Here is a 14,885-nt window from a genome sequence, read left to right as displayed (position 1 = left end):
AGAGATGGGGAATGTCTGCATCCCATTAATGGTGTCACTGACCCTTTTCCAGAGGCTCTGCCTGCTCCCAATCCCTCTGTCACTTCCCCCTAGCCCAGAGCCCAGATAATTCACTCAGACGTGCCTGAGCCCAGCAAGGTTTTATAGCAGCAGTGCAAAAACCTCCGAGGCTTGGATGGAGACAGAGCCAGGCACTCCCAGCAGCTCCCAGTCAGCCTGGTGCTGCTCTGGAGTGCTGCTGTGGGAGCCACATCAAACCCAGGCAGAAATTCCCACTTCCACGGCTCTGATAAGGGGCTGGAGCTGCTGCAACTCCACAAACTTTCGGGACATTTATCACGGCGGGGTTATTGGAGCCAGACTACTGTCAGGATAAATAAAACATGCTCCCCAGTGCAGCTCTAATTATGATTTTTAGCCAGTTGTGTAATGTGCAGAACTTGATTTACAATAAATCTTCCCAGTTGCTCGCACAAGTGAATGGGATTTCATCACTCGTGGCTGAAGGAGCAGGGAAAGTGGATGTGGCTGGAGAAATTCAGTCTGGGGGTGTTGGCACGGCAGGAGAGGGAGGGAGCAGAGCTGCCTGCCCTGGCCTGCCAGGGAGGGCTCAGAACGACAGAAATTCCTCCAGCCACCCCCCAGGTGTTCGAGGTGTTCTGTGCACGTCAGCGCTGAGTGGGCACAGCAGCATCCCACGGATGCAGAACTTTTTGTTTCTCCTTCCCAGCTCCTCGCTGAGCTCAGTGAGGAGCAGGCACTTCTTCTTTTTTGGCACTTCTTTTTTTTTTGCCACTCCTCTGTTTGATAACTCGGCTCCGGGTTGAAGTTCCAGCTTTTCTTTGTGGGGCAGGTACGTTTCTGATTGCTCCGACCCCAAGGATTCCAGAAAATGAAGGTGAAATGGGCTTTTCTGCAGGGAAACAGCTGCTGGTTCAGCTGGGCCACCCAAAATCAGCCTCAGAGCTCCAGGAAAAGGCTGAGGAGGAAGAGGAGGAAGAGGAGGGTGACACTGAAATCAGCCTCGGAGCTCCAGGAAAAGGCTGAGGAGGAAGAGGAGGAAGAGGAGGAAAAGGAGGGTGACACTTCCCACCCCTGGAGTGTCCAAGGGGTTGGAGGGGGTTCCAGCGCCCTGGGGGAGTGGAAGGTGCCCCCCAGACAATCTTTTTCCAGCCCAAACCACTCTGGGGTCTTCTGAAAGCAGAAAAGCTGCTGGGGCAGAAGTTTTCAGGAGTTTTCACAAGAGAAATCAAAAGCTTCTTGGCCGGGTCCCTGAGGCTTTGCAGTTGCTCTTTCACACCCAGGCCCCTGTAATTAGCTCAAACTGGTTTATATGGCTCCTTAAGGAATGAAAATCTCTTTTTTTGGGGTTGTTTGTGCAGGCCACCAGCCCAGCCTGCTGCTGGCTGCCCCTCAGTCACTGGCCTTTGAAGTCACCAGGCTCTCACCACATCGGGAGCACCTAAAGCAGAAAGGATCCTTTAATATATTTCTTTTTTTTTTTTTTTGTTCATCCGGGTCCCAGTGCTTTGCAAACTGCACTAAAAGTTATTTTCCGTGTGGTTGAGTGATGTTTGCAACCAGGCTGCTAATCTGGGCCTGCCCACTGAGCTGGCAATTATTGAGTTTGAAATGCAAAGTTCATTTTCCTCCCTCTGCGGTGGCCTGGGCTGGTGTTTGATCCTCCTGGGGATGCAGAGCAGGGTCGGTGCTGGCACTCAGCGCCTCCAGGAGCTGCTTCCCAGCTGCATTTCCCAGGAATGTTGGAATTCCACCCGGATTTGCAAGGGAGAAGCTTGCCTCGGGGTGCAGGTGGCGTGCCTGGGCTGCTCCTTTTTGCAGGATTTGGGGTTTGGTGCCTGGGCTGCTCCTTTTTGCAGGATTTGGGGTTTGGTGCCTGGGCTGCTCCTTTTTGCAGGATTTGGGCTTTTCAGGAGAGGGGAGGCTGCCAAACCCCCTGGGTGTTCCTCAGGAGGAAAATCCCACCTTTTCCAGTTTTCCCCATGGAAAAGGGGCAGGATTAACCCCTGGGTGGGCAGAGGTGCCCTCCGTGTGTCAGCCCTGAGTGCTGCAGCTCCCGGCGGGTCAGAGGGACCCCGGCACGGGATCCAGATGGAATTTTGGGATGAAATCTTCCCCTGAGAGGGTGAGGAGCCCCTGGAATGGAATTCCCAGAGCAGCCGTGGCTGCTCCATCCCTGGCAGTGCCCAAAGCTTGGAGGGAGCCTGGAGCAGCCTGGCACAGTGGGAGATGTGCCTGGGCAGGGGCAGCAGCTCCCAGGAGCCACAAAAGTGGGAATTCCGTGCTGGCCGCTCGCTCTCCTGCTGGAAAATCTTCCAGCGCTGCTCCCACTCCACCGCAATGAGGGAAACCCAGGAGGTGCCCGGCTTGTGTCAGGATTTCATGGAAAAATCACCTGTAACTGCAAAAACCCACCCTGAGCTCCCCTTCACGCCTCCATTTATTTCTCTTTAATTCCTTCAGCCCTCCCCACCCTCCCGGGCAGGAATTCCTTCCCAAAATCCCGCCCGACCATTCCCTGTGTGCTGTCCCTCCATCCCTTGGGAATTGTGTCCAGGGATGCAGTGTCCCGGGAATGCTCCCTGCATCCCTAGAAATGATCCCTGCATCCCTGGAATTGATCCCTGCGTTCCTGGAATGCTCCCTGCATGCTGGGAATACTCCCTGCATCCCTGGAAATGATTCCCGCATTCCAGGAATGATCTCTGCATCCCGGGAATAATTCCTGCGTCCCAGGAATGCTCCCTGCATCCCGGTAATGCTCCCTGCATGCTGGGAATGATTCCTGCATTCCTGGAAATGATTGTTACATTCCTGGAATTGATCCCTGCATCCCTGGAAATGCTCCCTGCATCCCAGGAATGATTCCTGCATTCCTGGAAATGATTCCCACATTCCAGGAATGAGTTCTGCATCCCGGGAACGCTCCCTGCATCCTTGGAAATGCTCCCTGCATCCCTGGAATGATCCCTGCATCCCAGGAATGATCCCTGCATTCCTGGAAATGATTCCCACATTCCAGGAATGCTCCCTCCATGCTGGGAATGATTCCTGCATTCCTGGAAATGATTTCTGCATTCCTGGAAATGCTCCCTGCATCCCGGGAACGGCCCCTGCATCCCAGGAATGATCCCTGCATCCCGGGAATGACCTCTGCATCCCGGGAACGATCTCTGCATCCCTGGAAATGCTCCTTGCATCCCTGGAAATGCTCCCTGCATCCCGGGAACGATCCCTGCATCCCGGGAATGATCCCTGCATCCCGGGAACGCTCCCTGCATCCCGGGAATGATCCCTGCATCCCGGGAACGCTCCCTGCATCCCGGGAACGCTCCCTGCATCCCGGGAACGCTCCCTGCATCCCGGGAATGACCTCTGCATCCCTGGAAATGCTCCCTGCATCCCAGGAATGATCCCTGCATCCCTGGAACGATCCCTGCATCCCGGGAATGATCCCTGCATCCCGGGAATGACCTCTGCATCCCGGGAACGCTCCCTGCATCCCGGGAACGATCCCTGCATCCCGGGAATGACCTCTGCATCCCGGGAATGCTCTCTACATCCCGGGAATGATCCCTGCATCCCGGGAACGCTCCCTGCATCCCGGGAATGATCCCTGCATCCCAGGAACGATCCCTGCATCCCGGGAACGCTCCCTGTATTCCGGGAATGATCCCTGCATCCCGGGAATGATCCCTGCATCCCGGGAACGCTCCCTGCATCCCGGGAACGGTCCCTGCATCCCGGGAATGATCCCTGCATCCCGGGAATGATCCCTGCATCCCGGGAACGGTCCCTGTATTCCGGGAATGATCCCTGCATCCCGGGAATGATCCCTGCATCCCGGGAACGCTCCCTGCATCCCGCGTGGAACAAAGCCCAGCCCGATTGTGGGCGAAGGGACGGGAGCAGAACCCCCGGCGTGGCTGCCGGACCCTCCCCGGGCAGCAGAAAGGTGCCGGGTGTGGAAATGGGAATGGATTTCTCCAGCAGCCGCCGCTCGCCTGGCTGTCTGCAATGGTGGGATTTACAGGGAATGCTGAAGGAGCGGGGCTGGAAGGGTGACCGGGGAATATTGGTGGCGGCGGGTTTGCTGGGCTCTTGGAGGGGAGAGCGCTTCGGGTGCTTTTATTTGCCCTCTGGAGATCTCAAATGAAAGAAATTTTCACCAGTTCCAAGTGAAACAAGAGAATGTTTTCCTGCTCCGAGCACGGTTTGGAGCCCGGTTCAAACTAACTGGGGACTCTGAGGATATTCTTCTCCGAGGATAATGGGAATGTCAACAGGAACATTAAGTAGGAAGTGTGAAAGATCAAAATCTTCGTGTCTGCAGGCAACAAAAAAAATGAAATAAAATAAAAAAAAGAACCGCCAGCTCGTTTGAGGATCGCCGCACACCCTGGTGCTGCGTGAGCCCCTCAGCCTCCCACCTCGCTGGGAGAGCTCCGAGGGGCTGGAATTTTGGGGGTTCTGGGGGATGAAAGCCAGCGGGAACAGCGCGGAGCGGCTCCTCCCGCAGCGCCCCGGCCGCGGGTGGCCGGGGAGGATTTTGGCAGCTGCGGCAGCCCCGGGGTCTCCCTTACCAAAATCTCTCCCCAAACTCGGCTGGAAGGAGCCGGAGCCGCCGGCCGGGGGATCCCCGGGAGGAATTCTGGGGAGAGGGGGAATTCTGGGGGGATGGGGCAGTTCTGGGGGGATGGGGCAGTTCTGGGGGGATGGGGCAGTTCTGGGGGGATGAGGTTGGGTGAGGTGGGGCAGTTCTGGGGATGGGGCAGTTCTGGGGGGATGGAGCTGGGTGAGGTGGGGCAGTTCTGGGGGTATGGGGCAGTTCAGAGGGGATGGAGCTGGGTGAGGTGGGGCAGTTCAGGGGGGATGGGGCTGGGTGAGGTGGGGCAGTTCTGGGGGATGGGGCAGTTCTGGTGGGATGGGGCAGTTCTGGGGGGATGGGGCTGGGTAAAGTGGGGCAGTTCTGGGGGGATGGAGCTGGGTGAGGTGGGGCAGTTCTGGGGGGATGGGGCAGTTCTGGGGGGATGGGGCTGGGTGAGGTGGGGCAGTTCTGGGGGGATGGGGCAGTTCAGGGGCTCAGAGATGGAGGGAAGCTGGATTTTGTCCCAGCTGTGCTCGAGGTGGGGCCGAGAGCTCATGGCCCTGTCCAAGGAATGGCAGAATTCCCCGGGGGCAGGAGGAAACCCCTGGAGCCTCTCCCTGCCCTCAGCCGGACCTGCAGGGCAGCACCCCCAGAGTCACCCCAAAACCCGGGGCTCCGAGTGCTTGAGATGTTCCAGCAGCTCCCAGGGACACCCCAAACCCTGGGGCTCCGAGTGCCTGGGATGTTCCAGCACCCCCAGAGCCACCCCAAACCCTGGGGCTCCAAGAGCCCGGGATGTTCCCACAGCCCCCAGGGACACCCCAAAACCCTGGGGCTCCGAGTGCTTGAGATGTTCCAGCAGCTCCCAGTGACACCCCAAAACCCGGGGCTCCGAGTGCCCGGGATGTTCCAGCAGCCCCAGAGTCACCCCAAACCCTGGGGCTCCGAGTGCCTGGGATGTTCCAGCACCCCCAGGGACACCCCAAAACCTGGGGCTCCAAGAGCCCGGGATGTTCCAGCACCCCAAGTTTGAGAAGTTTGCGCTGCAAACCCGGCTAAAACGTGGGGATTTCAGGAAGGCTCCAGGTTCACGCTGGAATTCGATCTGATGAAGCTGCGCAGGGAAACAATGGGAATGAAGGGAGGATTTTGGGGGAGGAAGCTGCAGCCCCCTCCCCTTGCCTCCCCGGCCATCTGCATTCCTTCCCAGCGAGCAGGAGCGGAGATCCCATCTCAGGAGATCCAGAAGGGGAGAATTTATCAAGCTCCATCTCAGGCACTTCATCTGGCAGGCTGGGGCGGAGGCAGAGTGGCAGCTGGGCTGGAGATGGTTGATATCAGCACCTTCGGGATGAAATCCAGGACAAGCGCACCAATTATTTATCCTCGTCTCGCTCCTCGAGTGAAAACAATGTGGATAATCACTATCTCCCGGTCAATCTCGGGGATTGATGGGCTTTTAGCGTGACAGGCCAATTTTGCGGGTCATGTGCTGCTCGTGTGTGCGCAGCCAGGGGGGATTTTAGGGAAAATGGTGTTTATTCCTGGTGGGAAAGGCAAGGAAGGGCTCGGAGCAACATCTGCCCGGAGGGAGGGCTGGTCCTGCCAGCTCTGGATGAGCTTCCCGAGATGGTATCGCGCCTCGCTGGAAATGTTAAGTGCAAGCTGGCAGCCAGGATTTAGGGCAGGACGTGATTTTGTGGCTAATCCTGAGCCTGGAATGAGGATTGGGCCGTCCACCAGCGGTGGGAAATCTGAGAAATAAGTGGGAAAGTGGCGGCCCCGGGGTGGGGACCGCCCTGGGGACACGCTGGGGACTTTGTAAGCACAGGGACCCGTTTAGGAAGGAGTTTATTCTGCACAGATTTTGCTTTTTCTTTTTTTTTTCTTTTTTTTTTTTTTTTTTTTCCTGCAGAAGTTTTGCACAAACCAAGTTTCTAAGCACAGGGACCCGTTTAGGAAAGAGTTTATTCTGCACAGGTTTTGCTTTTTCTTTTTTTTCCTGCAGAAGTTTTGCACAAATCAAGCCCGAGGAGTTTCTAAGCACAGGGACCCGTTTAGGAAAGAGTTTATTCTGCACAGGTTTTACTTTTTTTTTCTTTTCTTTTTTTTTTTTTTTTTTTTTTTTTCTGCAGAAGTTTTGCACAAACCAAGCCCGAGGAGTTTCAAACCTCCACACCGCGAGTAATTTTAGCCAACAAAGAAATCGCAGCTCCTCGGCTACAAGTTACCGGATTCTTTATTAATCAATGCTCTAAATTCCACCTGATAATCGATTCTCTCTCTTCTCGTGTTAATTAGCCCTCAGGCTCAGCTTTTCTCGTCCTCGGGGTGGGTTTCGGCTCCCGATCCCCCCGTGCCCGAGGCTGCGGACTGGCACCGAGCCCGGGCGCGACAAGGGGCACGGGGGGACCCGAGTGGCACCAGGCGACAACGGGAGGTGACAACTGCCCGAGCAGGAGGTGAAAGCCCCGCTGGCTTTCGTGTTCCCTGCTAAGGATCACTGATAAGGCAGTTCCCAAACCCTGCTCATTATCTGGGCAATTGTTAATTATTCCTGGGATGCACCAGCGCGGCTCTCACGCTGAAGGAATTAAAGAGAAATAAATGGAGGCGTGAAGGGGAGCTCAGGGTGGGTTTTTGCAGTTACAGGTGATTTTTCCGTGAAATCCTGACACAAGCCGGGCACCTCCTGGGTTTCCCTCATTGCGGTGGAGTGGGAGCAGCGCTGGAAGATTTTCCAGCAGGAGAGAGAGCGGCCAGCACGGGGGGACAGGGACAGAGGGACAGGGACAGGGACAGAGGGACAGGGGGACAGGGGGACAGGGATAGAGGGACAGGGACAGGGGGACAGGGGGACAGGGATAGAGGGACAGGGGGACAGGGACAGGGGGACAGAGGGACAGGGACAGGGGGACAGGGATAGAGGGACAGGGGGACAGGGATAGAGGGACAGGGATAGAGGGACAGGGGGACAGGGATAGAGGGACAGGGGGACAGGGACAGGGGGACAGAGGGACAGGGACAGGGGGACAGGGGGACAGAGGGACAGGGGGACAGGGACAGGGACAGACAGGGACAGGGATGGGGACCCGGGATCGTGACCGGTGATGGGGACAGGGACAAGGTCCGGGATCGGGATTAGGACAAACACAAGAACAGGGGCAGGGATGGGGATCGGGGACAGAACCGGGATCGGACCCAGGACCAGGATCGGGATCAGAACCGGGACCGGGACCAGGACCAGGTCCGGGACCGGGATGGGGCCAGGACTGGGACCAGAACCGGGACCAGGACCAGAACCGGGATCAGGACAGGAACAGGACCAGGACCAGGACCGGGATGGGGCCAGGACCAGGACCAGAACTGGGATCAGGAGAGGACCGGGACCCGGATCGGGACCGGGATCAGGACCAGGACCGGGACCAGGACCAGGACCCGGACCGGGACCAGAACCGGCATCAGGACAGGACCAGGACCAGAACCGGGACCAGGACCGTGACCGGGACCGGGACCGGGACCAGAACCGGGATCAGGACAGGACCCGGACCGGGACCGGGACTGGGTCCGGGACCGGGATCAGGACAGGACCGGGACCCGGATCAGGACAGGACCAGGACCCGGTCCGGGACAGGATCAGGACCGTGACCAGCACCGGTTCCGGGCCCGGTTCCGGGCCCCGCGCGCGCCCCCGCCCCGGGGGAAGCCCCGGCCCCGCGCACGCGCGCGCGCCCCCGCCCGCGCCGTCCCTCCCGCGCGCGCCCGGCCCCGCGCATGCGCAACCTCCGCCCCCTCACCGCCCCCTCCCGCCCCGCCGCCGCCGCCGCGCACGCGCCCTGCGGCCGCCCCCCCCTCCGCGCGCCGGCGCATGCGCGCCGCCCCCCCCCCCCTCGGCCGCGGGGAGGGGGATGCGGACGGGGGAAGATGGCGGCCTCGAACAACCCGCGGAAATTCAGCGAGAAGATCGCGCTGCACAACCAGAAGCAGGCGGAGGAGACGGCGGCCTTCGAGGAGGTCATGAAGGACCTGAGCCTGACCCGCGCGCACCGGGTGAGCCTCGGCGCCGCCGCCCCCGGCTGAGGCGGGCGGGGGGGTGTGAGGGGCGGCGCCCCCCCCGCGGAGCCCCTCGGGCCGGGGGCAGCGGCGGCGGCGGCGGGCGGGGCGGGCAGCGCCCCCTGGCGGGGGCGGGCGGCGCCCGCCGCGGGCACCGGAGGGGAGGGGGGGGAGGCCCCTCAGCCCCCCCATCACGGCCCCCGTTCCACCCCCCCACCCCCGGTTCCGCCGCGCCGGGCCCGGCCCGCGCCGCCCGCCGCGCCCGCAGCATCCTCCGGAGACCGACACCTGCCGCGCGGGGAGGCCCCGGTGCCCCCGCCGCAGGGTCGGGCAGCGGGCCCGGCGGGGCGCGGGCAGCGCCGTGCGCCCTGCCCGGGGGACGAGGAGGGTCCCGGTGCCCGCAGCGGGACAGGCCCCGGCCCGGAGGCTCGGGCATCCCGGGTGCCTTTGCTGTCTGAGCGGAGATCCCAATTGCATCAGCCCGGGACGGGCCCGGCTCTGACGGGGATCCCGGTTCCGCCAGCCCCGCGCGGGGCATCCCCAGCCCCGAGCCGGGGTCGCGGGTCGCTCAGCGGGCTCCCGGTTCCGGGCTGGGGTCCCCCCGAGCATCCCCCGCAGCTCCGGGAGCGCGCACGGGGCCGCCGCGGGCGCAGCTGCCGCGCTCGCCGTGCCCGGTGTTGTTCCCGTTACGCTCCGGTTGTCGTGGGTGCCAATTGCTGCGCTTCCAAAGCCTCCCTTGGCTGCTGGTGTCTCTGCAAAGCCCATGGGCAGAGATTCCCGGCAGGACCGGTGCGCGTTCCGGGCACGAGATGCCGTTCCCGGTCCGGGCTCGGGGATGTCGGGGCTGTTCCGTTCTTGCCTCACCTGCTCGTGTCAGTGTTTTGTTTTTAACTGCTTCGAGAAAATTTACGAGCCTGTTTGCGGCGGAAGCTTTGCGAGAACAACACAACACACGGTTGGATTTGCAGGAAAAGGTTCCCTTTTATTCCTCTGTGTCAGGAGAGGGTAAATATTTGTTTTGAATTGGTGGTGCTGCTGGTTGGATGGAAAGGAGAGGCACCTGCCTGGGGAGGTGTGGGGCTGGAGCTCGTGCTCACCTGCATGTTGGATGTTCCTGCTGGAGTTAGTTGGCACCAGAGTGAGGATAATTTGGAGGTGTTTGTAGGCACTGGAATCGTCTTGTGTGGCTCAGTGTCCTGGGGTTCTGCCTTCGGTGGTCAGTCCTTGCTGCTGGGTGTTCCTCAGGGAGTTTTTGCAATGTGAATTACAGGCTGGCCTTCAGTTAACTCACACGTTGAGCTTTCACCCTTCTGCAGGAGGAGTCAGAATCCACATTCATTTCTCCTGAACCCCATCTCAGTTTCTCCCAAATCCGAGCACTCCTAACCCAGGTTTCGCTCTTGGAAACCCATCACGCTTTCAAGAACCTGGTTTTGAGGAAAGGACCCAAGATGAATAACTTTTCTGAGCATTCTGGGTACTGAAGTGATGGAAACACTGACCAGAGAGCTGAGTAAAATGTCTCCTTTGTAGACTTTTTCTTTCAAATTCCATGATTTCATCGGGGCTCAAAATGCAGCATAAAAGCAAAAAGGGGTTAAGCACAACTTTGCTGTTTGCTCTCATTTTCATTTGGCAAGCAGCACGTTGCTGTCAGTTTGAAAACGCCTTACTCAGTTGGTGGAAGCAGCCCAGAATTTCTGTTGCCTTTTCATTATTAGTAATTGTCTTTTTGCAATGTTTACCATCTTGTCTGCCTTATTGTTGGTTACTGCTCAGAGCAGAGGCAGAAATTCTGAATTTCCTTTCTGCCACGGTCATCTTCCACCCATTTACGATGTTGGATCCGTGTGGGATTTTGAAGTTCTGATCCACCTTTACTACCCTCACCAAAATAAACCCAAAAACCCGTCAGCTTTGTTTTGCAGAGGGTTTCCCTGGAGCGTGGAGCAGCAGAGCTGGCTTTCAGCTGGCAGGGTGGATTTTTGGCCTTTCAGCTCTGCTGGGAGGCGCAGACCTTGGCAGAGCGGAGGTGGGTGCTCGATGGAAGCTCTGGAGCTGCTTAATTGTCTTGTGAGTGGGACCTTGGTGCTCAGAATCCAGAGCTGGCTGCCAGTCCCATAGTAACAAAGTGGGTGAGGACAGCACAGGGGGAGTTAGGATTTTTTTTCTCTGTGACTCCTCTTTTTTGTTTGTGGCTCTGCTCCTTCTCTCTTTATTTTTTTTAATTATTTTTTATTTTTTTTAATTTTTTTATTCTCTGTGAGGTTTGGAATTTCAGCGCTGCTCTGATTTCTGGGCTTGTTTACCAGGGCTTGTCTGGATTTCTCAGCCCAGGGATGCTTTGATGCAGCTATTTACTCATCCAAGGTTGTAATTTTTGCATGAAATCCTGATAAACCAAATCCTTTCAAATTGTAATTAACCAAAAAATTAACGTGCAGATACTGCTGAGCCTTTCAAGATGCGACTCTTGAAATGGTAAAAAAATGTAATATTTTTAATTTGTGACCTGCATTTTAAGGGTTGTTCTTGTTGGAGATTTTCTCAAGTTTCCAAGATTGCTTTTTTAAATTTTAATATTTACCTAAAGTCACTTAATTTTAAGGGCTTTCAGCCAGAGCTGTGTTTGAGCTCCCTCTGATGGGCCCTGCAATCTTACCTTGATAAAAAAAGACTCCCCCAACCTCCAAAAAGCTGCCAGTGGGTGCTGGGGAATTAAATCCAGGTTAATGGTGGTGTTTAGAAACATTGTGCAAATTTTCATCACCCTCTGCTTTTGTATTTTTAGGTGTTATCCAAAGTTCCGCGTGGCTTTTGTTGAGTTCCTGAAAACCATGTGAAGTAAAAAGCTGGTGTTTATATTTTAAACCTGGCTAATTTTAATACAGATTTTTATTGTAGTTTAATTTTGTCAAGTGGAGTATGTTGCAATAGCATCGATTTGATTTTTATTTGAAATAAAAATGAAGTAGAACCCCACAGTTTGTGATGGAGTGTGTGTGTAAAACCCACACACGTCCCCCTGCCACAAAATTTGTACTTAAAAATGAGGCACTCAGTGGTTTTCTGGTTCCTGTAGAAGAGATGAAAATGTCTCTTTGTACATCCCCAGCTCAGAGCTGGATGTAGATAATATGCAAAACAGTATTTAAAAGCTTAGTTAAATCAGGAATGCTAATCTGCTTTTAAAAATGAGAAGCACTAATGATGATGATGATGATGATACAGAGCTGCAGCGGTTCCTGATGTCTTCAGCAGGTTTTTATTAAATAATGTGATACAAAAGAAATTCCTGGTGACGTAAGAGTGCTTTTGAATGTCTGAGAGATATTAAAGAAATGCATCAAAACCAGGACTGAGCCCTCCTAGCACAGAGACTGATGCTTCCAGCTGGCAGCTCGCCTTAGAAGTGAGTTCTCACAAACACAAATGTGAGTTTTTCAAGCTCTAGAGGGTTTTTTTTCCTTCATTAACTTTCCCAAAGTTTCCACCCTGAGGTTGCACATTTCCAGACCAAGAAGGGGGTGACTTGGGCTTCACCTGTGCTCACCACTGGTGTGATGGATTTCCTTCTCTGGTGCATCCCGGGGTCACTGAGGCTGGAAAAGCTCTCCCAGCCCAACCTGTGCCCATCCCCAGCTTGTGCCACCTCCGGGCCTGGGGACTCCCAGCCCCCCTGGGCACCTTTTCCTGCAGGAATTCCTGCTGCCAACACCTGGGCACCTTTTCCTTGCAGGAATTCCTGCTGCCAACACCGGAGCACCTTTTCCTTGCAGAAATTTCTGCTGCCAACACCTGAGCACCTTTTCCTGCAGGAATTCCTGCTGCCAACACCTGGGCACCTTTTCCTTGCAGGAACTCCTGCTGCCAACACCTGGGCAACTTTTCCTTGCAGGAATTCCTGCTGCCAACACCGGAGCACCTTTTCCTTGCAGGAATTCCTGCTGCTAACACCTGAGCACCTTTTCCTTGCAGGAATTCCTGCTGCTAACACCTGGGCACCTTTTCCTTGCAGAAATTTCTGCTGCCAACACCTGGGCACCTTTTCCTTGCAGGAATTCCTGCTGCCAACACCTGGGCACACTTTCCTTGCAGAAATTCCTGCTGCCGACACCTGAGCACCTTTTCCTTGCAGGAATTCCTGCTGCCAACACTTGGGCAACTTTTCCTTGCAGGAATTCCTGCTGCTAACACCTGGGCACCTTTTCCTTGCAGGAATTCCTGCTGCTAACACCTGGGCACCTTTTCCTGCAGGAACTCCTGCTGCCAACACCTGGGCAACTTTTCCTTGCAGGAATTCCTGCTGCTAACACCTGGGCACCTTTTCCTTGCAGGAATTCCTGCTGCCAACACCGGAGCACCTTTTCCTTGCAGGAATTCCTGCTGCTAACACCTGAGCACCTTTTCCTTGCAGGAATTCCTGCTGCCGACACCTGAGCACCTTTTCCTTGCAGAAATTTCTGCTGCCAACACCTGGGCACCTTTTCCTTGCAGGAATTCCTGCTGCTGTCCAGCCTGCAAAGCCTGAGGCCGTTCCTCCTGTCCTGGGAGCCTCGTGGCCACCACGGAGCAGGTCCCCAAGCAAAGCAGAGTTTGGAACCCACAGAGGTGCTCCAGGTGCCACCACCTCGGGCTGTGGCATCCCAGGCCGGCTGAGCCAGCAGTGCCCTTCATTCTTTGAAAGAATGTTTGTAAATCAGCAGGGTGAGAGGAGAGGGGACCTGCCAGGGCACAAAGAATCTCTGTTCTTGTGCAACCCTTGGCTTCCCTCAGCCTGCCTGAGCTGTCCAAGGTAAACACAGAGCTCTGCTGTGCCATCCTGGGAAACTGCACTCAGCAGGACAAGCTTTCTTCTGGTAAACCCAGGCAGCTTTTGTTGTATTTTTTTTTTTTTTTTGTATTTTTTTTTTTTTTAAGGAGACAATGACTTTTTTACTGATTGTCCCATCACTCCCACACAGCACAGCTGCTGCTGGACAAAGTCTTGCTGTGTGCAGTGGCCAAATCCCTGGGTGTTAATGATGTAGCAAGGCTGGGAAGGCTCTGGGAGCACGTGAGGCTGGATTGTACAACTGCTGCATTTTGGGTGTTTGGTTGTAATTCTCAGGGTGAACATGTGGGACTCAGCTCCGGCTGCTGCGCTTGGGTTTTATTTAGCATCAGCACTGGGTGGTAATTTGCATTTATAGAAGGTGCTCATTTAGGAAGAGAATTTGTTCTCGAGGTGAGGTACAGTCAGTTCTTCCACTTCTTTGAGGCTGGTTTGGGGTTTTCCCCTCAAAACAAGCTGCAGAGGGGAGCTGAGCTTGTGGTCACACTGCAAAGGGGGAGGTGTGGATGCTGAATCTCTTGGCTTACCAGGCAGAAATTGAAATTTGTGGCACAGGCTTTGAGTTCCAGCTGGGAGTGTAGAGGTGCCCGAGGGGGACAGGAGGGGCTGGTGCTGAGTTAATCTGAGTTCTGTGCTGGCCAGGGCTGGGGGAGGATCTCTGCCTGAGCAAAACACCACCCACAAAACACAGCCACAGGAACTGTGCCTCAAAGGAATTTTCAAGAGTGTTTGGTACTGAGAAATGATTGTAGGAGCAGTGTGGCCTGAGGGTGAGCTGCCTTCAGGATCTGTGAGGTGAATGGAAAAAGGGCTGTTCCTCCCAGCGCAGAGGAGAAGGAGGAGAAGCCCCAGGCCTGGAAAGCCCAGAGTGTGGTTGTGGTTGTGTGAGGCCGTGGCCTTGGGAACCATCTTTACCTGTTCTTGGGTTTCTCCATCAGATTAATTCTTATCGCATTTTTTATCGAGTAAACTGCATTTTTGTTTTTCTGAACTATCTCAGAAACAACGTGTACTGAAATCTGCCACTCATCAACCCCTGCTCCTCTCACTAACACGCTGTTCTCCATTTTGTAATCAATTTATCAACGCCATTGATTTTGGTCCGGCAGCACTTCTGCACTTCAGGAATATCAAAGCCCTGGCTCTGCTGAGGCAGCAGCACTGGGCACATTTCTGTGCCAGTTTTCCCTCCTGTGTCCAGCACCGTGTTCAGTCTACATTATACCAAGCCCATGGCTTTGGGGCTTTTGGGGGGAGTTTTAACCCAAAAGTTCCTGCACTGTGTGAATTTTCTGTAAGAAAATCCTCCCTGGGAGGGCGGGGAGGCCCTGGCAGGGATTGCTCGGATAAATTGTGGATTTGCCATGTCCAAGCCAGGGGCTTGGAGCA

The 14,885-nt window shown here is 55.8% G+C and overlaps 1 protein-coding gene across 9 annotated transcripts in view; it reads left to right on the top strand.

Moving 5' to 3' along the window:
* Positions 1-8,469: 8,469 nt before the first annotated feature.
* The window catches only part of CRTC1 (CREB regulated transcription coactivator 1), a 57,788-nt gene continuing 51,372 nt past the window's right edge, over positions 8,470-14,885 (top strand). For 4 of the 9 annotated variants that reach the window (XR_014950250.1, XM_077788860.2, XM_077788863.2 and 1 more), the window contains exon 1: positions 8,470-8,659. Coding sequence is in view for 6 of the 9 variants with exons in the window: in XM_077788860.2 (XP_077644986.2) it covers positions 8,534-8,659 (126 nt within the window). In the remaining 3 variants the exon portion in view is untranslated. Of the gene's footprint in view, positions 8,660-9,286; positions 9,668-14,885 lie in introns of those variants that run through there. The other 5 variants (XM_085562186.1, XM_077788862.2, XM_077788861.2 and 2 more) reach the window with 3 other exon arrangements.

Source organism: Lonchura striata, chromosome 28, assembly GCF_050655825.1.
Source record: "Lonchura striata isolate lonStrDom1 chromosome 28, ASM5065582v1, whole genome shotgun sequence".
In the NCBI taxonomy this organism is placed as follows: domain Eukaryota; kingdom Metazoa; phylum Chordata; class Aves; order Passeriformes; family Estrildidae; genus Lonchura; species Lonchura striata.
The sequence above is the reverse complement of the archived record's forward strand: the minus strand, read 5'-3'. Positions and strand labels throughout refer to the sequence as shown.